The 21,773-nt window shown below is 44.5% G+C and overlaps 1 protein-coding gene across 1 annotated transcript; it reads right to left on the bottom strand.

The window, feature by feature from the left end:
• Nucleotides 1–1,083: 1,083 nt before the first annotated feature.
• On the bottom strand, nucleotides 1,084–20,786 carry LOC124017481 (U2 snRNP-associated SURP motif-containing protein-like; the record flags this gene model as incomplete). The annotated part of the gene is made up of 14 exons (XM_046332693.1): nucleotides 20,722–20,786; nucleotides 19,883–19,981; nucleotides 19,447–19,558; nucleotides 16,209–16,348; nucleotides 16,030–16,100; nucleotides 13,698–13,789; nucleotides 9,542–9,577; nucleotides 9,361–9,443; nucleotides 9,006–9,171; nucleotides 5,872–6,083; nucleotides 5,325–5,368; nucleotides 2,624–2,728; nucleotides 2,445–2,511; nucleotides 1,084–1,250 (listed from the first exon to the last, which is right to left on the bottom strand). Coding segments are annotated over exons 1-14 (1,439 nt in total), but the record flags the coding sequence as incomplete, so codon positions are not given.
• Between the last annotated feature and the right edge of the window lie 987 nt (nucleotides 20,787–21,773).

Raw genomic sequence — 21,773 nt, 5'->3', positions numbered from 1 at the left:
TACCAGGACACTAGTCTATCTCCTGTTTCTGTAGTGTGAGGCAGCGTGATGTACCAGTACATCCCCTGGACAGGACACTAGTCTATCTCCTGTTTCTGTAGTGTGAGGCAGCGTGACGTACAGGACACCCCCTGGACAGGACACTAGTCTATCTCCTGTTTCTGTAGTGTGAGGCAGCGTGATGTACAGGACACCCCTGGACAGGACATTAGTCTATCTCCTGTTTCTGTAGTGTGAGGCAGCGTGATGTACAGGACACCCCCTGGACAGGACACTAGTCTATCTCCTGTTTCTGTAGTGTGAGGCAGCGTGATGTACCAGTACATCCCCTGGACAGGACACTAGTCTATCTCCTGTTTCTGTAGTGTGAGGCAGCGTGATGTACAGGACACCCCCTGGACAGGACACTAGTCTATCTCCTGTTTCTGTAGTGTGAGGCAGCGTGACGTACAGGACACCCCCTGGACAGGACACTAGTCTATCTCCTGTTTCTGTAGTGTGAGGCAGCGTGATGTACCAGTACACCCCCTGGACAGGACACTAGTCTATCTCCTGTTTCTGTAGTGTGAGGCAGCGTGATGTACAGGACACCCCCTGGACAGGACAATAGTCTATCTCCTGTTTCTGTAGTGTGAGGCAGCGTGATGTACAGGACACCCCCTGGACAGGACAATAGTCTATCTCAGGGTCTTTAGTGTGACGGTGAGAGTAACTTCAACCACATGCTATTGTGCACAGCACATTTAAGCCTGGTACATCAAGAAATTGAAAGTTAGCCTTAGTGAACATTGAATTATATGGGACTGACCTACTGAGTAAATAATTTGTCATAATAAAATTTTTGCGAATCACATGACTGCAAGGCATGGCTCTATGCTTGCGTACGGGGAGGTTGTTGTGGGAGATGATTGCTTGGTAGAATAAGCTGATTAAGCCAATGCCTATGTGCCGGGAGTTTCTCCAGGTCTTTCTGTGTGGACTAACGAAGGCCAAGGTTGACTCGTTGCTTCACCAGATTCTTTGTGCATTTGTTCATTAGAGAATACCAATATGTTAATGACATAACAAACACGGGGAACATACTCCTCTTTTAAGCATCCTTTCTTCCCAGGCTCCTCCTCTTCCTCCTCTGGCTCCTCCCCCTCTTCAAAGTTGCCGTGTAGGTAGGGGTTGAGGGGAGGAGGGCGCCACAACGAGCCGTTCTTGAACATGCGGTATTCGTCCGTCCGCCATTTTGTTGGCGCTTCTCCCTGTGGGGGGTTAGGACATCATTCATATTAGATTAGACAACAAGGACATTGTTCAGGGTATCAAACATTAGCAAGTTGAACAATGCCTCTTCTTCCTCCTTTTCAATGTGACAATATTAAGAGGACAGACATGTTTGACCTAACCAATCATGAGAGGACAGACATGGTTGACCTAACCAATCATGAGAGGACAGACATGTTTGACCTAACCAATCATGAGAGGACAGACATGTTTGACCTAACCAATCATGAGAGGACAAGCATGTTTGACCTAACCAATCATGAGAGGACAAGCATGTTTGACCTAACCAATCATGAGAGGACAAGCATGTTTGACCTAACCAATCATGAGGGGACAAGCATGTTTGACCTAACCAATCATGTGGGGACAAGCATGTTTGACCTAACCAATCATGAGAGGACAAGCATGTTTGACCTAACCAATCATGAGAGGACAGACATGTTTGACCTAACCAATCATGAGAGGACAGACATGTTTGACCTAACCAATCATGAGAGGACAAGCATGTTTGACCTAACCAATCATGAGAGGACAAGCATGTTTGACCTAACCAATCATGAGAGGACAAGCATGTTTGACCTAACCAATCATGAGGGGACAAGCATGTTTGACCTAACCAATCATGAGAGGACAAGCATGTTTGACCTAACCAATCATGAGAGGACAAGCATGTTTGACCTAACCAATCATGAGAGGACAAGCATGTTTGACCTAACCAATCATGAGAGGACAAGCATGTTTGACCTAACCAATCATGAGGGGACAAGCATGTTTGACCTAACCAATCATGAGGGGACAGACATGTTTGACCTAACCAATCATGAGAGGACAAGCATGTTTGACCTAACCAATCATGAGAGGACAGACATGTTTGACCTAACCAATCATGAGAGGACAGACATGTTTGACCTAACCAATCATGAGGGAACAGACATGTTTGACCTAACCAGTCATTTAAAGGCAGCAAGGTAAAAATATCTGTCGTTCTGCCCCTGAACAAGGCAGTTAACCCACTGTTCCTAGGCCGTCATTGAAAATAAGATTTTGTTCTTAATTAATTGATTTGTCTAGTTAAATAAAGGTTTTTAAAAAAGGACAGACATCAGAGGTGATAAAGGAGAAGGTAAAAGGGGAGGATGTGATGCAGGAGAAGGGGGCTGGTCCATACTGACCTGTAGTATGGAGTAGAGTTTCCAGCGGTAGTACACATGTGCTGGGCTCTGGTTCTCAAACAGAAACCTGCCCAACAGAGACAACACAATGACTAACAAGTCAACTTGTTGACGAACAAAATACACTAATGGTACATGACATAATCAAACCGGTGATCATAGGAGACACGAAAACATACCGGTACATGGGATTGCTGAGCTCTCGATTCATGATCATGGCTTCGAACATGGGGCCTTCGCGCACCACAAACTCGATCATTCGGTGGATGAGAGAGAGCAAATTCCTAGAAGAAAAACACAGTTAAAACAAAACTGATTCAGAGCAGACGACCCTTCTTCTCCTGAGGCCTGTCTGTCTGCTTGTGAGACCTAGAAACAGCCTCTGGTCTACACGCTATCACAACACATCCAGATGTACTAGACCAGGGTTTCACAAACTCGGTCCTGGAGACCCCCCTAAGGGGTACACGTTTTTTGGAGGTTTTTTGTTGTTGTTGCTCCAGCTGATTCAAATAATCAAAGCTTTGAGTTCATTACTTGAATCAGCTGTGTAGTGATAGGACAAAAACCAAAACGTGCACACCTTGGGGGTCTCCAGGACTGAGTTTGGGAAACGCTGTACTAGACGATTAAACTTGAACTATTTCTTAAATTGTATTGTTTGACTACATGAAGTAATCTAATGTGTAAGAATGATGGAAGAAACCTCTTCCTAAATGTTTGACCTTAGCATTTCTGATATTATAAAAAGACCTTCAAAATCAATTTTAAGAGCCATTAACAGTCTAAAAACAAAACACTAGTTATTACTTCTACTAGTTACATAAGCATGCATGGGCCTTTATGAATCAATATAACAGGCAATGCTAACTACCATCTCCCCACAGTAAAGACTAGAAGGAAGGGAGGACAGAGAAGCTGGATAATAATACAAGTGTGATAGAGAGGTTTGAGTGACTCTTTATTGAGTGACGTATCAGCCAATACAGTGCCTGTCAAATCCACCCTGAACTCCTGACTGGCTGGAAGAACCAAAGCAGTACAGGATTGTTGGTCTAAATAGGCTACATAACAAAAAGACCCTCTATTGGTCATTATGAATCACTAGTTGATGATGTATGAATAAATACCAATGTGTAAATGGGTGAATTAGGCCTCAAGAGTATTCTAATATTGGTGCATGTTGGACAAATTAGTGGCCAACAAAAAAAAACACAGGATGTCTTTAATTTATTTGTAGACAACACAAATCACATTGATGAGATAGTATTGGAGCTGATCCTACCAATGCATGGTGGGTAAAATTCTGTATACTTTCCCAATCCATCCCATGATGCTTTCAGGTCCCTCGCTGCCGCAGACAGTTCAACTTGTTCTGCTCACCAAGGCCAATGTCAAAGGTCACTGAGACTAATGGGAGGTTTGGATTGGATGTCTGAGCTGGGGCCAGGTGTTGCTGAGCCCGTGATTGGATGACAGAGGCCAAGGGGGCGTGTCGGTGGGAGTGAGCAATAGTCAGAGGGCAGGACCGGTCACTCTAAAGAACCCAACTACTACCAGAATGGTATGGTATGTACGTCATGTGAGAGTGTAATATGTAGCTAGCGTCATAACATGGATATTATTAGCCTATGCATGTGAGTGGTGATATAGTGTAGTGAAAATGCTTTTAATGTCCTCTATACCATCAAACAAGTAATGGCATGGTGGTTCACGGACTGTATTGATGTTTGCAGGGAGAGTTGGATAAATGTGTGAAGAGATCAGCATATGGACACTGTGGTGGCAGGAAGCCAAAGGTGTGCTGTAGGAATGAGCATCTTGCAGTCTGCTAGCATTAAACCTGAAGGGGCTCTTTGGCTACGTCTGCTAGCATTAAACCTGATGGGGCTCTTTGGCTACGTCTGCTAGCATTAAACCTGATGGGGCTCTTTGGCTACGTCTGCTAGCATTAAACCTGATGGGACTATAAGGCTACGTCTGCTAGCATTAAACCTGATGGGACTATAAAGCTACGTCTGCTAGCATTAAACCTGATGGGGCTCTTTGGCTACGTCTGCTAGCATTAAACCTGATGGGACTATAAGGCTACGTCTGCTAGCATTAAACCTGATGGGACTCTTTGGCTACGTCTGCTAGCATTAAACCTGATGGGGCTCTTTGGCTACGTCTGCTAGCATTAAACCTGATGGGGCTCTTTGGCTACGTCTGCTAGCATTAAATCTGATGGGGCTCTTTGGCTACGTCTGCTAGCATTAAACCTGATGGGGCTCTTTGGCTACATCTGCTAGCATTAAACCTGATGGGACTATAAGGCTACGTCTGCTAGCATTAAACCTCATGGGACTATAAGGCTACGTCTGCTAGCATTAAACCTCATGGGACTATAAGGCTACGTCTGTAAAGTGACTGTTCCACGGGATGTCATAAGGTGAATGCACCAATTTGTAAGTCGCTCTGGATAAGAGAGTCTGCTAAATGACTTAAATGTAAATGTAATGTCTGCTAGCATTAAACCTGATGGGGCTCTTTGGCTACGTCTGCTAGCATTAAACCTGATGGGACTATAAGGCTACGTCTGCTAGCATTAAACCTGATGGGGCTCTTTGGCTACGTCTGCTAGCATTAAACCTGATGGGACTATAAGGCTAGGTCTGCTAGCATTAAACCTGATGGGACTATAAGGCTACGTCTGCTAGCATTAAACCTCATGGGGTGATAAGCCTACTTGTGCTTGCCTCAACCATTGCTCACCCATACTGAACGACCCCTGTAGCATGCAGAGATGTAATTGATCAAACTTTAAAAATGTGGGTTTATTCATTACGGGTTGTTTTTATATACGTTTTTACACCAATTTTAAAAAGTAAAAACATGTACCTTTCTGTTGGGATAACCACTTTGACTATGGCTTGGGACAGAGTCTGTATATGAAGTCACATCAGATAATAAACATAGAATATGTGAGTATTATTAAAAAGGCAACAGGTGAAAGATATAAAATATAAAATGCATTATAAACTGCATCATATGAAAAACAACTTTCCTTTTTTACTGCTGTCAATTTTTACTAAAAAGGTCAAATGTACACAGTTCTTAAAATTCCCACACAACTTACCACTGCGTTTTTTATTTAGACTAAACACACACACACACCTCTCTACACAGCCATTTTGTTCCTGTATTGTCATCTTAAATGACTTTCCTTCTAGCCCAGCTAGGAAAACAGAAGTTCAAAATCTCACCTCAATTAAAAGTAGACATTTTAAAAATTGGAACAAACCTATGACTAGTAGACGATATGCCCCCCCCAAAAAAACATCACTGGCTGGCCAATGGCCTAAGTAGGCCTAGGTCTACCAAAATACTTCTAAAACACTGGTACACACAGGCCTAATACAGCAACATCCCAGACACGGCGAATTACCTTGTCGAATTCCTCCTTGTTCTTGGGCGGAGGGAGCATGACGGCGTTGGGGTTCTTCAGCCTCTCGCGGGTCTGTGCGTTGAAGGGCAGGCCGGAGGGGGGCGGAGGGAGGGTGTTCTCCACCATGGACGGGGGGATGTAGATTGGGTGAGGTGGGATGGGTACACCTTTACCCCAGCCCAGCTTCATCTCAAAGTTCATCATCATCTTCCCTGGATGCAGCACAAAAATATTATCTTAAAAATAAAAACACAAGTAACCTTCCACCACATCTGATCTTACTAGCAATTCTACCGAATCAGCTGCTGTTTCCAATGTCATGGTCATGTTGTATGATACAAGGAACCACTTCACAAAATAACCATTATTATCACTGGCATTGACAATGGAAGGCTGCTGATCACATGCATCATATGTCCTTCCGTTCTGGTCTTGAGCAAGACACTTAACCCCCCCCCCAAAGTAAAAACACTGCACTGATAAATCTGATCCGTCAACACTCCATCTGGAGAGCTACTGGAGGTGCAGGCTTTTGATCAAACCCTGCTCAAACACAGAGTCAGCTTATCAAGGTCCTGTTGAGCAGTAGCAGTATATTGTAAATATATATATATATATTTTTTACAATGTGGTATGTTCGAGCAGGGCTGGAGTAAAACCCTGCATGCTCAGCAGCTCTCCTGGACTCTCCAGGAGGAGGGTTGGCCACCCTGCAACATTGCAATTACCACCAAATACATTGTCCTTATAAAAATAATTCTAAAATATTTCAATGAAACAGGCTAAGGTGGGTGAAGTGTAATTAACGAAGGTTAAAATATTCAGTGTTCAGGGGAGATCATGACAGCATAGGAGTTCATTGTCAATTAGGGCTATTCTAAGAATGTTTTTTTATTTTAATTTTATTTTTTACTTCGTCAGAATTACATGGCCAGTATTGAATAGAGTAGAATCCTAGCCAATTAGAAGTAGAATCCTAGCCAATTAGAAGTAGAATCCTAGCCAATTATGATCGCTTGAGAGACGATTCTACAACTGGATTATGCAACATTGGTTTCATCAACTGTGTGTTGGCCTCTGTTATTTTAGGACATGAGACATGACATTAATGCATGCTAATAGATAACTAGCCAGATAGACAATTCTAAATATATTGTGTAGTTTGGCTGGTTAGTGAGTCTGTTGTGTATCATCATTTTAAAGAAATAATTGATCTGCTGCACAATGCCTCTCTCTCCTCTAGCTACAGGCCCACTGGCACACACGCAGGTGATGCACACAGCATGAATTTTCAAGGATTTTAATTGCTGACCAAAAACGTGCTATGACTGGGCAAATAACTCGCTAGCAATTGTCAACAACAAATGCGCTTTGATCTCAAAAATGCATCTTGCGACTGCATGATTGAAAGACCGCTCTTGCCTGGCAATGCAAGGCCTACAATCGTTATACTGCGATGCACTCTGCAGCGATTGGGAGGACAGTGAGCCAAACGCTGCATCAAGAGGACACTTTGATCCCATTATGATCGGAGCCTAATTATTTGATAGTGATTTTTTGCATGATTTGTTTTACTTGTCCAACCGGACAAAATTAAATCTAGAATCTGCTTGTCCAACCGGACAAAATTAAATCTAGAATCTGCTTGTCCAACCGGACAAAATTAAATCTAGAATCTGCTTGTCCAACCGGACAAAATTAAATCTAGAATCTGCTTGTCCAACCGGACAAAATTAAAATCTAGAATCTGCTTGTCCAACCGGACAAAATAAAATCTAGAATCTGCTTGTCCAACCGGACAAAATTAAATCTAGAATCTGCTTGTCCAACCGGACAAAATTAAATCTAGAATCTGCTTGTCCAACCGGACAAAATTAAATCTAGAATCTGCTTGTCCAACCGGACAAAATTAAAATCTAGAATCTGCTTGTCCAACCGGACAAAATAAAATCTAGAATCTGCTTGTCCAACCGGACAAAATAAAATCTAGAATCTGCTTGTCCAACCGGACAAAATAAAATCTAGAATCTGCTTGTCCAACCGGACAAAATAAAATCTAGAATCTGCTTGTCCAACCGGACAAAATAAAATCTAGAATCTGCTTGTCCAACCGGACAAAATAAAATCTAGAATCTGCTTGTCCAACCGGACAAAATAAAATCTAGAATCTGCTTGTCCAACCGGACAAAATAAAATCTAGAATCTGCTTGTCCAACAGGACAAAATTAAATCTAGAATCTGCTTGTCCAACCGGACAAAATTAAATCTAGATTCTGCTTGTCCAACAAATGTTTTCACTTGCCCCCGCGGGCAAGAGGACAAGCGTTAATGTTGACAAGGTTTTTGATCCATTATCAGTTTTCATATCATAACCATTAAACTCTTAATTGTTTTAAATGTCACCGTTGGCCACATGGTGAAATTCCTGAGCGGTTTCCTTCCTCTCTGGCAACTGAGTTAGGAGGGACACCTGTATTTTTGGGTTTATTGATACACCATCCAAACCCTAATTAATAACTTCACCATGCTCAAAGGGATATTCAGTGTCATTATTAATATATATATATATATATAATTTTTACACGTCTACCAATCAGTACCCTTCTTTACAAGGCATTGGAAAACGTCTCTAGTCTTTGTGGTTGAAGAGTGATTGAAATTCAATACTAAATTGAGGGACCTTACAGATAATTGTATGTTTGGGGTACAGAGATGGGGTAGTCAATGCAACTTACTTTGTGATTCGTTAAGTACATTTTCACTCCCAAACGTATTTAGGTTTGCCTTAACAAAGGGATTGATTACTTATTGATATTCAAGATATTTCATCTATTTTTTTTTAACAACTTGTAAAACTGTATAGAAACATAATTCCACATTGACATTATGAGGTATTGTGTGTCGGCCAGTGTCGTGACACAAACCCTTAATTTAGTCCATTTTATATTCAGGCTCTAAAACAACAAAATATGGAAAAAGTCAAAAGGGGGTTGAATACATGTGATACCTGCTGGTGTACTCTACAACTCCCATGTCCCACAGTGCAAAAGGAAATCCCAGGAGGCAGAAGTGTTAATTGATGTAATGTAAGTGAAGTTGCATTGTGGGTCAGTGGTGTGATAAAGCTTGAATACCGTTGAGGTTCTTCAGAGCTCTCTCCGCATCCCTCCGGTTCATAAAGGCAACAAAGCCACAGTTCCTCTCCCTGGCCCTCTCCTCGTCCGTCCGCGGCCACATGATCTTCACGCTGGCCAGAGGGCCATAACGCCCAAACTCCTGACACAGCATCTCCTCATTCATCTATACAGCAACCAGAAGAACACAGAGCGGGAGGCAGGGACTTGTTGTTATTGGTGTCATTTTACATTGGAATATCCTCAGTAATACAATATATTAGTAGCAATTCAGTTACTAAAATATTCCATTAGGAAAATAATACATTCATACAACATATTTAGAAGCAATTTCTAAACCACAAAAAAGGTTTACCTGTGGGTTGATGTTTCCGAGATATAAGTTAGTCGTAGAGGGGTCTCCAACGTCATGGGAACCAGGTGCCGAGTCATCCAGAACTGCAGAGAGAGCAGAGCAGAGAAGTCCTTCTATAATAGATTAACTCAGTGAGACGTAGATATTAAAAGCAACCCACGGTATTAAGTTATCAAATTACCACTGGACGGACGGTTTCTTCTTGAAGAACCATCCACTAAAAAAAGCAGAAAAGCAGGATAAATGTTGTTTCCCAGCGAAGTGGAAATGTGGTGGGAGGAGGACAGAGGCAGTTGGCACGAGGGGCGTGGAGGAGGGGGGGCAGTCAGTAGGAGGAGGAGGACGGAGGTAGTTGGCATGAGGGGCGTGGAGGAGGGGGGAAGTCAGTAGGAGGAGGGGGCGAGAGTCAGTAGGGGGAGGGGGCGAGAGTCAGTAGGGGGAGGGGGCGAGAGTCAGTAGGGGGAGGGGGGTTGAGAGTCAGTATGATGAGGGGGGCGAGAGTCAGTATGATGAGGGGGGACGAGAGTCAGTATGATGAGGGGGACGAGAGTCAGTATGATGAGGGGGGACGAGAGTCAGTATGGGGAGGGGGGCGAGAGTCAGTATGGGGGAGGGGGGCGAGAGTCAGTATGGGGAGGGGGCGAGAGTCAGTATGGGGAGGGGGCGAGAGTCATTGTGGGGAGGGGGGGGACGAGAGTCAGTGTGGGGAGGGGGACGAGAGTCAGTGTGGGGAGGGGGACGAGAGTCAGTGTGGGGAGGGGGACGAGAGTCAGTATGGGGAGGGGGACGAGAGTCAGTATGGGGAGGGGGACGAGAGTCAGTATGGGGAGGGGGACGAGAGTCAGTATGGGGAGGGGGACGAGAGTCAGTATGGGGAGGGGGACGAGAGTCAGTATGGGGAGGGGGACGAGAGTCAGTATGGGGAGGGGGGGACCTGTCTAGAGAGTCAGTATGGGGAGGGGACAGCATCTCATTCATCTATACAGAGTCAGTATGGGGGGGGACGAGAGTCAGTATGGGGAGGGGGACGAGAGTCAGTATGGGGAGGGGGGACGAGAGTCAGTATGGGGAGGGGGACGAGAGTCAGTATGGGGAGGGGGACGAGAGTCAGTATGGGGAGGGGGGGACGAGAGTCAGTATGGGGAGGGGGGACGAGAGTCAGTATGGGGAGGGGGACGAGTCAGTATGGGGAGGGGGACGAGAGTCAGTATGGGGAGGGGGACGAGAGTCAGTATGGGGAGGGGGACGAGAGTCAGTATGGGGAGGGGGGGGACGAGAGTCAGTATGGGGAGGGGGACGAGAGTCAGTATGGGGAGGGGGACGAGAGTCAGTATGGGGAGGGGGACGAGAGTCAGTATGGGGAGGGGGGACGAGAGTCAGTATGGGGAGGGGGACGAGAGTCAGTATGGGGAGGGGGGGACGAGAGTCAGTATGGGGAGGGGGACGAGAGTCAGTATGGGGAGGGGGACGAGAGTCAGTATGGGGAGGGGGACGAGAGTCAGTATGGGGAGGGGGACGAGAGTCAGTATGGGGAGGGGGGACGAGAGTCAGTATGGGGAGGGGGGACCAGAGTCAGTATGGGGAGGGGGACGAGAGTCAGTATGGGGAGGGGGGACGAGAGTCAGTATGGGGAGGGGGGACGAGAGTCAGTATGGGGAGGGGGACGAGAGTCAGTATGGGGAGGGGGACGAGAGTCAGTATGGGGAGGGGGGACGAGGAGTCAGTATGGGGAGGGGGGACGAGAGTCAGTATGGGGAGGGGGACGGAGTCAGTATGGGGAGGGGGACGAGAGTCAGTATGGGGAGGGGGACGAGAGTCAGTATGGGGAGGGGGACGAGAGTCAGTATGGGGAGGGGGACGAGAGTCAGTATGGGGAGGGGGGACGAGAGTCAGTATGGGGAGGGGGGACGAGAGTCAGTATGGGGAGGGGGACGAGAGTCAGTATGGGGAGGGGGACGAGAGTCAGTATGGGGAGGGGGACGAGAGTCAGTATGGGGAGGGGGACGAGAGTCAGTATGGGGAGGGGGACGAGAGTCAGTATGGGGAGGGGGGACGAGAGTCAGTATGGGGAGGGGGGACGAGAGTCAGTATGGGGAGGGGGACGAGAGTCAGTATGGGGAGGGGGACGAGAGTCAGTATGGGGAGGGGGACGAGAGTCAGTATGGGGAGGGGGACGAGAGTCAGTATGGGGGGGACGAGAGTCAGTATGGGGAGGGGGACGAGAGTCAGTATGAGGAGGGGGACGAGAGTCAGTATGAGGAGGGGGACGAGAGTCAGTATGGGAGGGGGGGACGAGAGTCAGTATGATGAGGAGGAGGGGGGGACGAGAGTCAGTATGATGAGGAGGAGGGGGACGAGAGTCAGTATGATGAGGAGGAGGGGGTACGAGAGTCAGTATGATGAGGAGGGGGACGAGAGTCAGTATGATGAGGAGGGGGGACAGTCAGTATGAGGAGGGGGGACAGTATGAGGAGGAGGAAGGACGAGAGTCAGTATGAGGAGGAGGATGTACGAGAGTCAGTATGAGGAGGAGGATGAACGAGAGTCAGTATGAGGAGGAGGATGAGAGCAGAGTATGAGGAGGGGGGGGAGAGTCAGTATGAGGAGGGGGACGAGAGTCAGTATGGGGAGGGGGACGAGAGTCAGTATGGGGAGGGGGACGAGAGTCAGTATGGGGAGGGGGACGAGAGTCAGTATGGGGAGGGGGACGAGAGTCAGTATGGGGAGGGGGGACGAGAGTCAGTATGGGGAGGGGGACGAGAGTCAGTATGGGGAGGGGGGACGAGAGTCAGTATGGGGAGGGGGACGAGAGTCAGTATGGGGAGGGGGACGAGAGTCAGTATGGGGAGGGGGGACGAGAGTCAGTATGGGGAGGGGGACGGGGAGAGTCAGTATGGGGAGGGGGACGAGAGTCAGTATGGGGAGGGGGACGAGAGTCAGTATGGGGAGGGGGACGAGAGTCAGTATGGGGAGGGGGACGAGAGTCAGTATGGGGGGGGACGAGAGTCAGTATGGGGAGGGGGACGAGAGTCAGTATGGGGAGGGGGACGAGAGTCAGTATGGGGAGGGGGGGGGAGGGGGGACGAGAGTCAGTATGAGGAGGGGGGACGAGAGTCAGTATGAGGAGGGGGACGAGAGTCAGTATGAGGAGGGGGACGAGAGTCAGTATGATGAGGAGGAGGGGGGACGAGAGTCAGTATGATGAGGAGGAGGGGGACGAGAGTCAGTATGATGAGGAGGAGGGGGTACGAGAGTCAGTATGATGAGGAGGGGGACGAGAGTCAGTATGATGAGGAGGGGGGACAGTCAGTATGAGGAGGGGGGGACGAGAGTATGAGGAGGAGGAAGGACGAGAGTCAGTATGAGGAGGAGGATGTACGAGAGTCAGTATGAGGAGGAGGATGAACGAGAGTCAGTATGAGGAGGAGGATGAGCGAGAGTATGAGGAGGGGGGCGAGAGTCAGTATGAGGAGGGGGGGGGGCGAGAGTCAGTATGAGGAGGAGGGGGACGAGAGTCAGTATGAGGAGGAGGGGGGACGAGAGTCAGTATGAGGAGGAGGGGGACGAGAGTCAGTATGAGGAGGAGGGGGGACGAGAGTCAGTATGAGGAGGAGGGGGACGAGAGTCAGTATGAGGAGGAGGGGGGGACGAGAGTCAGTATGAGGAGGAGGGGGGACGAGAGTCAGTATGAGGAGTGGGGACGAAAGTCAGTATTTTTTTATAAATATATTTTTTTAAACCTTTATTTAACCAGGCAAGTCAGTTAAGAACATATTCTTATTTTCAATGACTGCCTGGGAACAGTGGGTTAACTGCCTGTTCAGGGGCAGAACGACAGATTTGTACCTTGTCAGCTCGGGGGTTTGAACTCGCAACCTTCCAGTTACTAGTCCAACGCTCTAACCACTAGGCTACGCTAGGGGGACAGTCAGTAGGATGAGGGGGGACGAGAGTCAGTATGAGGAGGAGGAGGGGGGGACGACAGTCAGTATGATGAGGAGGAGGGACAAGAGTATGAGGAGGGGGGACGAGAGTCAGTATGAGGAGGAGGAAGGGGGACGAGAGTCAGTATGGGGGATTCGAGACAGTGTGTATGTGTGTGTGTGGGGGGCGGGGGTTCTAGGCAGTCAGTGAGGGGGAGGTTCTAGGTAGTCAGCCAACGGGTCTGAGAGGCGGGGGCCAGTCAGCCAAAAGGTCTTTTTGTATTTTAGATAGTCTAGCGGTTTCCTACCCTGAAATCTTAACTGACATGCTCTGTTTGACCATTGAAACAGAGCAAATGAGTTTGGACTCCAGCCTAACCTTTCCCTGTCAGTACTCATACAGCAGACACTTACTTGAGGAGCGTTTTCCCTCCATCCCAGAGAGAGGTTCAAATCGACTGACTCTGCCTTTTATCTTGTGTCTTTCATCTCTCTCCTCCTGTATTCTGAGAGATACAGACAGAGAATACGATGTTATGCAATCTAATGCAATAAACAAGTACAGTCGTGGCCAAAAGTTGAGAATGACACAAATATTAATTTTCACAAAGTTTGCTGCTTCAGTGTCTTTAGATATTTTTGTCAGATATGGGTTAGGGTTAGTTACTATGGAATACTGAAGTATAATTACAAGCATTTCATAAGTGTCAAAGGCTTTTATTGACTAATTACATGAAGTTGATGCAAAGAGTCAATATTTGCAGTGTTGACCCTTCTTTTTCAAGACCCCTGCAATCCGCCCTGTCAATTAACTTCTGGGCCACATCCTGAGCCCACTTGCATAATCAATGCTTGGAGTGCCTAAATTTGTGGGGTTTTGTTTGTCCACCCGCCTCTTGAGGATTAACCACAAGTTCTCAATGGGATTAAGGCCTGGGGACTTTCCTGGTTATGGACCCAAAATATCAATGTTTTGTTCCCAGAGCCACTTAGTTATCACTTTTGCCTCATGGCAAGGTGCTCCATCATGTTGGAAAAGGCATTGTTCACCAAACTGTTCCTGGATGGTTGGGAGAAGTTGCTCTCGGAGGATGTGTTGGTACCATTCTTTATTCATGGCTGTGTTCTTAGGCAAAAGTGTGAGTGATCCCACTCCCTTGGCAGAGAAGCAACCCCACACATGAATGGTCTCAGGATGCTTTACTGTTGGCATGACACAGGACTGATGGTAGCGCTCACCTTGTCCTCTTTGGACAAGTTCTTTTCCGGATGCCCCAAACAATCAGAAAGGGGATTCCTCAGAGAAAATTACTTTACCCCAGTCCTCAGCAGTCCAATCCCTGTACCTTTTTGCAGAATATCAGTCTGTCCCTGATGTTTTTCCTGGAGAGAAGTGGCTTCTTTGCTGCCCATCTTGACACCAGGCCACCCTCCAAAACTCTTTGCCTCACTGTGCGTGCAGATGCACTCACACCTGCCTGCTGCCATTCCTGAGCAAGCTCTGTACTAGTAGTGCCCCGATCCCGCAGCTGAATCAACTTTAGGAGACTGTCCTGGCGCTTGCTGGACTTTCTTGGGCGCCCTGAAGCCTTCCTCACAATTGAATTACTCTCCTAGAAGTCCTTGATGATCCGATAAATGGTTGATTTAGGTGCAATCTTACTGTCAGGAATATCCTTGCCTGTGAAGCCTTTTTTGTGCAAAGCAGTGATGACGGCACGCATTTGTGGTCCTGTGTAGCTCAGTTGGTGACCATGATTGACAGGGAAGTGGGTTGATCCCCGGGACCACCCATCCTTTTGATGTATGCACACATGACTGTAAGTCTGTTGGATAAAACTCAAATCAGCATATATTATTATTATTATAATTATAATTATTATTATATATATATTATTATTATTATTATTATTATTATTATATTATTATATTATTATTTCCTTGCAGGTGACCATGATTGACAGAGGAAGAACAATGATTCCAAGTTCATTTGCATTTAAAGCTTCCAGTCTGTTATTCGAACTCAATCAGCATGACAGAGTGATCTCCAGCCTTGTCCTCGTCAACACTCACACCTGTTTTAACGAGAGAATCACTGACATGATGCCAGCTGGTCCTTTTGTGGCAGGGCTAAAATGCAGTGGAGCTGTTTTTTGGGGATTCAGTTAATTTGCATGGTAAAGGGGGACTTTGCAATTAATTGCAATTCATCTGATCACTCTTCATAACATTCTGGAGTATATGCACATTGCCATCATACAAACTGAGGCAGCAGACTGTGAAAATTAATATTTGTGTCATTCTCAAAACTTTTGGCCACGACTGTACATTGTGATGACCCTCCCACTCTGTCTGCCGAATTCTCTCTCTTTGCTCATAGGATGTCGGTGGGGCGGAGCCGGGAGGGTCGTCAGCAACATGGGTCACACCTGGGCTGGGTGTTTCCCAGGATAAATACACCTCTTCCCCATTCACTGAGGAGACTCTCTCCATGCAGACACACTGATAGATTTTGATTAGGCGTTTTTGTGGCTGTTTTGTTTTTTGCGTTGGCACCTTTTTAACACTATTATCATTATCACATTTATACACGCAAACACTCACTTACACCACTGATTACTGACACCATTGTTAATTGTATTTAGTTTACTTTAGTTAATAATTATTTTGTTATTCCTTATCTCCACGTTGTCTCCCTTTTCGTGACAACACGGAGCAAAAGACGAGGGATGTGAAAATGGCTTACTGTTTCAGTTCTTCTTTAAAGAGCTCTAGGTTGCTTTTCTTCTTTCCCTTTTCAGTTGTTTTCTTCAGTGTCTGAAAAGTACATTTTTTTTTTTAAAGTTTATTTTTCTTCATTTTTGAAGAAGCCAGTAAAAGGACTACCTATTTTGGTTAATAAATGCTTGTTGCAATAATACATACATGTTTTTTATCTAATGTTAAAAACTGTGGAGGGGTATCCAAAGGCAGGAAGCTGCTTTTCGCTGGTTCTGCTGCTGTTGTTTCGAAGCGAGACTTGGGTTTATACAGCTTGCCCTTCTTGTCATCGGAAGCAGCCTCCTCTGTAGGAAAAATCATACAGTATGTCAACACAAGATAGTCTAGTTTTTTTTTTTTTTACTAGAATGTACAATACCTCACAACTGTATTTATACAATACACAGAGACAATGGAAAATTATCATTTGACTCCCCAACGTACAGTTGAAGTCGGAAGTTTACATACATACAGGTGTGAGTCATTATAACTTGTTTTTCAACCACTACACAAATTTCTTGTTAACAAACTAGTAACCATCTTGTCTTCACTAGGTTATGTGGGACGTGAGCGTCCCACCTCGTCAACAGCCAGTGAAACTGCAGGGCGCCAAATTCAAAACAACAGAAATGCCATAATTAAAATTCCTCAAACATACACCATTTTAAAGATACACTTGTTGTAAATCCAGCCACAGTGTCCGAATTCAAAAAGGCTTTACGACGAAAGCAAGTCAGCACGTTTATGTTAGGTCACCACCTAGTCACACAAAAACACAGACATTTTTCCAGGCAAAGAGAGGAGTCACAAAAAGCAGAAATAGAGATAAAAATAATCACTAACCTTTGATGATCATCAGATGACACTCATAGGACTTCATGTTACACAATACATGTATGTTTTGTTTGGTAAAGTTCATATTTATATCCAAAAATCTCAGTTTACATTGGCGCGTTACATTCAGTAGTTCCAAAACATCCGGTGATTTTGCAGAGAGCCACATCAATACTCATAATAAACATTGATAAAAGATACAACGGTTTTGCATGGAATTTTAGGTCCACTTCTCCTTAATCCAACCGCTCTGTCAGATTTCAAAAAAGCTTTACGGAAAAAGCACACCATGCAATAATCTGAGTACAGCGCTCAGACAACAAATCAAGCCAAACAGATATCCGCCATGTTGGAGTCAACAGAAGTCAAAAATAGCATTAGAAGTAATCACTTACCTTTGATGATCTTCATCAGAATGCACTCCCAGGAATCCCAGTTGCACAATAAACATTTGTTTTGTTTGATAATGTCCATCATTTATGTCCAAATACCTCCTTTTTGTTCGCGCGTTTAGCCCAGTAATCCAAATTCATGACACGTGATCACTAGAAGCAGAAAGTTCCGTTACAGTCCGTAGAAACATGTCAAACGATGTATAGAATCAATCTTTAGGATGTTTTTTTAACATAAATCTTCAATAATGTTCCAACTGGAGAATTCCTTTGTCTGTAGAATTGCAATGGAACGCAAGCTAAGTCTCACGTGAACGAGCCTGGCCAGCTCGTTCCTCTCTGGCAGACCTCTGACTCATTCCCCTCTCATTCGCCCCCACTTCAGAGTCGAAGCCTCAAACAAGGTTCTAAAGACTGTTGCCATCTAGTGGCCTTAGGAATTGCAATATGACCCCATAGACACGGTGCATTCGATAGGCCAAGAGTTGAAAAACTACAAACCTCAGATTCCCCACTTCTCAGGTTTTTGCCTGACATATGAGTTCTGTTATAGTCAGACATAATTCAAACAGCTTTAGAAACTTCAGAGTATTTTCTATCCAAATCTACTAAATATATGCATATTCTATGGCTGAGTAGCAGGCAGTTTAATTTGGGCACGCTATTCATCCACAATTCCCAATGCTGTCCACTACCCTAGAGAAGTTATTTTACTTAAAATTCACTGTATCACAATTCCAGTGGATCAGAAGTTTAGATACACTAAGTTGACTGTGCCTTTAAAAAGCTTGGAAAATTCCAGAAAATTATGTCATGGCTTGAGAAGCTTCGAATTGGTTAATTGACATAATTTGAGTCAATTGGAGTTGTACTTGTGGATGTATTTCAAGGCCTACCTTCAAACTCAGTGCCTCTTTGCTTGACATCATGGGAAAATCAAAAGAAATCAGCCAAGACCGCAGAATTTTTTTGTAAACCTTCACAAGTCTGCTTCATCATTGGGAGCAATTTCCAAACCCCTGAAGGTAGCACGTTCATCTGTACAAACAATAGCACGCACGCAAGTATAAACACCATGGGACCACGCAGCCGTCATACCACTCAGGAAGGAGAAGCGTTCTGTCTCCTAGAGATGAACGTACTTTGGATGCGAAAAGTGCAAATCAATCACAGAACAACAGCAAAGGACCTTGTGAAGACAAACGTATCTATATCCACAGTAAAACAAGTCATATATCAACATAACCTGAAAGGCCGCTCAGCAAGGAAGAAGCCACTGCTCCAAAAGCGCCATAAAAAAGCCAGACTACGGTTTGCAACTGCACATGGGGACAAAGATTGTACTTTTTGGAGAAATGTCCTCTGGTCTGATGAAACAAAAATAGAACTGTTTGGCCATAATGACCATCATTATGTTTGGAGGGAAAAGGGGGATGCTTGCAAGCTGAAGAACACCATCCCAACCGTGAAGCACAGGGGTGGCAGCATCATGTTGTGGGGGTGCTTTGCTGCAGGAGGGACTGGTGAATTTCACAAATGAAATGGCATCATGAGGACAAATAATTATTGAATATTGAATCAACATTTCAAGACATCAGTAAGGATTTCTTGCAAATGGATCTTTCAAATGGACAATGACCCCAAGCATACTTCCAAAGTTGTGGCAAACTGGCTTAAGGACAACAAAGTCAAGGTATTTGAGTGGCCATCACAAAGCCCTGACCTCAATCGTACAGAAAATGTGTGGGCAGAACTGAAAAAGCTTGTGTGAGCAAGGAAAAAAATTCACCAAACTTATTGTGGGAAGCTTGTGGAAGGTAACCCAAAACGTTTGACCGTAGTTAAACAATTTAAAGGCAATGCTACCAAATACTAATTGAGGGTATGTAAACTTCTGACCCACTGGGAATGTGATTAATGAAATAAAAGCAGAAATAAATCATTCTCTCTACTATTATTCTGACATTTCACATTCTTAAAATAAAGTGGTGATTCTAACTGACTTAAAACAGTGAATTTTTACTGGGATTAAATGTCAGGAATTGTGAAAATCTGAGTTTAAATGTATTTAGCTGAGGTGTATGTAAACTTCTGACATCAACTGTATCTACACATTTAATATTTAGCTAAAAAAATATCCCTGATAGTTTTGTGCAGTTTGAGTTGGTCCTACTTACCTTTAGTTGCATTAGCAATGCCTCCCCGGACAAAGGCCTTGACCTTGCCCTCTCCTCCCTCGAACGCAGCCAGGAACTCTTCATAGATCTCTGCAGCTGCCCGCTCATCCTCCTGCCAAGGACCAGACCATCAACATCTCTCACAACAATACCATCTCACAATACCAGAGCACTTGTCCAGTAATAAATACTTATTGTACTTTCTGCTGCAAAAACGTTTGCTACCATTTTCACTAATATACACGACACTGATTCAACAATCTAATTTAAAACAAACAGGCTACAGGAATCCACATTGGAATGATCAAAAATGCAAGGTGCATTAGGATGTTGCCAAAAAAACACGAGGGCAATATCCAGATTTCAATTTGATCCCTTGTTTGGGCCACAACTTGTAACTTGTAACATGAAATACATTTTTGACACTTATATTTACCTTTTTTTTTATTTCCTCTTGTTCCTTCTTGCTTAGGGTCCTCTTGGGCACGACCGTTTTGCCAATGCTGAAGGATTTCAACTTGCTCTCTAGTAGCGCCTACAAATGTAAATAAAGACAACATCGATAGCTAGAGAATTGAATGAACTCACATGTCTCGTTACAATAACAGTTAAGAGACTCATTTGTGCATTTTCCTTGAGGTTGCACGCTGACCTGACAGACACAGTTGTGAAACAGCCAGCTTACAGTATGCTAACTGGTGAAATGACAGGTTGTTGCTAGCTAGCTAATAGCCAACTGGCTATTTCCTAATACTGTGGATAGTATTGAAGTGTTGTTGAATTGGAATGATCGAAATGTTGAGTTTGTCAGTAGCTTAGCTAACTAAGGTAGTTATCACAGCCTGTCAGGAGGCCAATGATTTTTTGTCCACCAGCTACAGCCTCAAAACGGCAAAGGACTAGTGGAGGCTATTGTTAGCTAGCCAGTATTTATTTATTATCCACGCTGGTGCAACAACCAAAAACAAGCACCAACTCACAGCAACTAGCTAAATGGAGCCAAATGCTATAATAGTAATCAGCTAACTCGATAAACACATGGCGAAATCAGTCCAATGTTTGAAAACAGGAAAATACCGGTGTATCAGGCCCTTACAGTAGCTAGCTAGCTAGCGTTAATTAGCTAAGTGGTCGTTTCGTACACAAACGCCCTTTACAATTAAGAACACGTATGGCAATAACTGCACGACGTTTATAACCACACAAACTACAATAGACCGTTCGTATAGAGTTTAATTGCCAATGCATCAAGTAAATGTCGATTAATAAATTCACCTTTGCGCTAGATTTCTGCGAAGCACCTGGCGTTCGGTCCGCCATCTTGGTCGACGCTAAATCAATTACCGATTTTGGGATACGTTTTTTTTTTTTTTTTTTAACCCCTAGTCCAAAATAGTCGAATAAAGAAATATCGATGACTGGTTGCATGGCTTTGTTGTGGTTTGAATGGCCTACTACCTAAATGGTGGCCTTGCAATAATACGCTTCTGGATGATAAAAAAAAACAACAACAACTAGAACTGTTAATTAATCATCCAACTGTAAATCACAGTCGTTGTTTATTTTTTGTAGGGTTTGTGCCTACTCCATATTTAAATGCAGTGGTGTAAAGTACTTAAGTATATTTTAGCAATTACAATTACTTTTGATACTTACGTATATTTAAAACCCAATACTTTTAGACTTTTACTCAAGTAGTATTTTACTTGGTGACCTTCACCTTTACTTTAGTAATTTTCTATTAAGGTATCTTTACTTTTACTCAAGTATGATAGCTCAGTATTTTATTCATCACGGTTTAAATTGCATTACTCAACTTGTCTATTGACGACCTGATGGCTTTTCAAGCCAAAATCACACATTCAGACAACCTGAAAACGTGTATTTGAGAAGCGATGCTTCATTTGCTACACCAGATGGAGCCATTTATAGTCAAACCTCTCTGTGTGTGTGCGTGTGTACGTGTTAAAATATCTCAAATTTGACCAACTTTTATCTAGGGGTTTAGTGTTGTGAGAATTAGAGTTAGAATTACATTAAAGATTGGGGTTCGTTTTAGGGTTAGGAGCTAGGGTTCGTTTTAGGGTTAGGAGCTAGGGTTCATTTTAGGGTTAGGTTTAGGGTTAAGGTTAGGGTTAGGGTTAGGGTTAATGTTAGGTTTAGGGTTAAGGTTAGGTTTAGGGTTAGGGTTAACGTCAGGTTTAAAAAAACAATAACAGATCAGAAGGAGTAGGGATGACCAGGGATGTTCACTTGATAAGTGTGTGAATTGGACCATTTTCCTGTCAAAATGCTTCTTTTATTTATTTTTATTTAACCTTTATTTA

Source organism: Oncorhynchus gorbuscha, unplaced genomic scaffold (genome assembly GCF_021184085.1).
Source record: "Oncorhynchus gorbuscha isolate QuinsamMale2020 ecotype Even-year unplaced genomic scaffold, OgorEven_v1.0 Un_scaffold_2268, whole genome shotgun sequence".
NCBI classification, from domain to species: Eukaryota; Metazoa; Chordata; class Actinopteri; order Salmoniformes; family Salmonidae; genus Oncorhynchus; species Oncorhynchus gorbuscha.
Note: the sequence above shows the minus strand (reverse complement) of the source record. Positions and strands in the feature narration are given on the sequence as shown.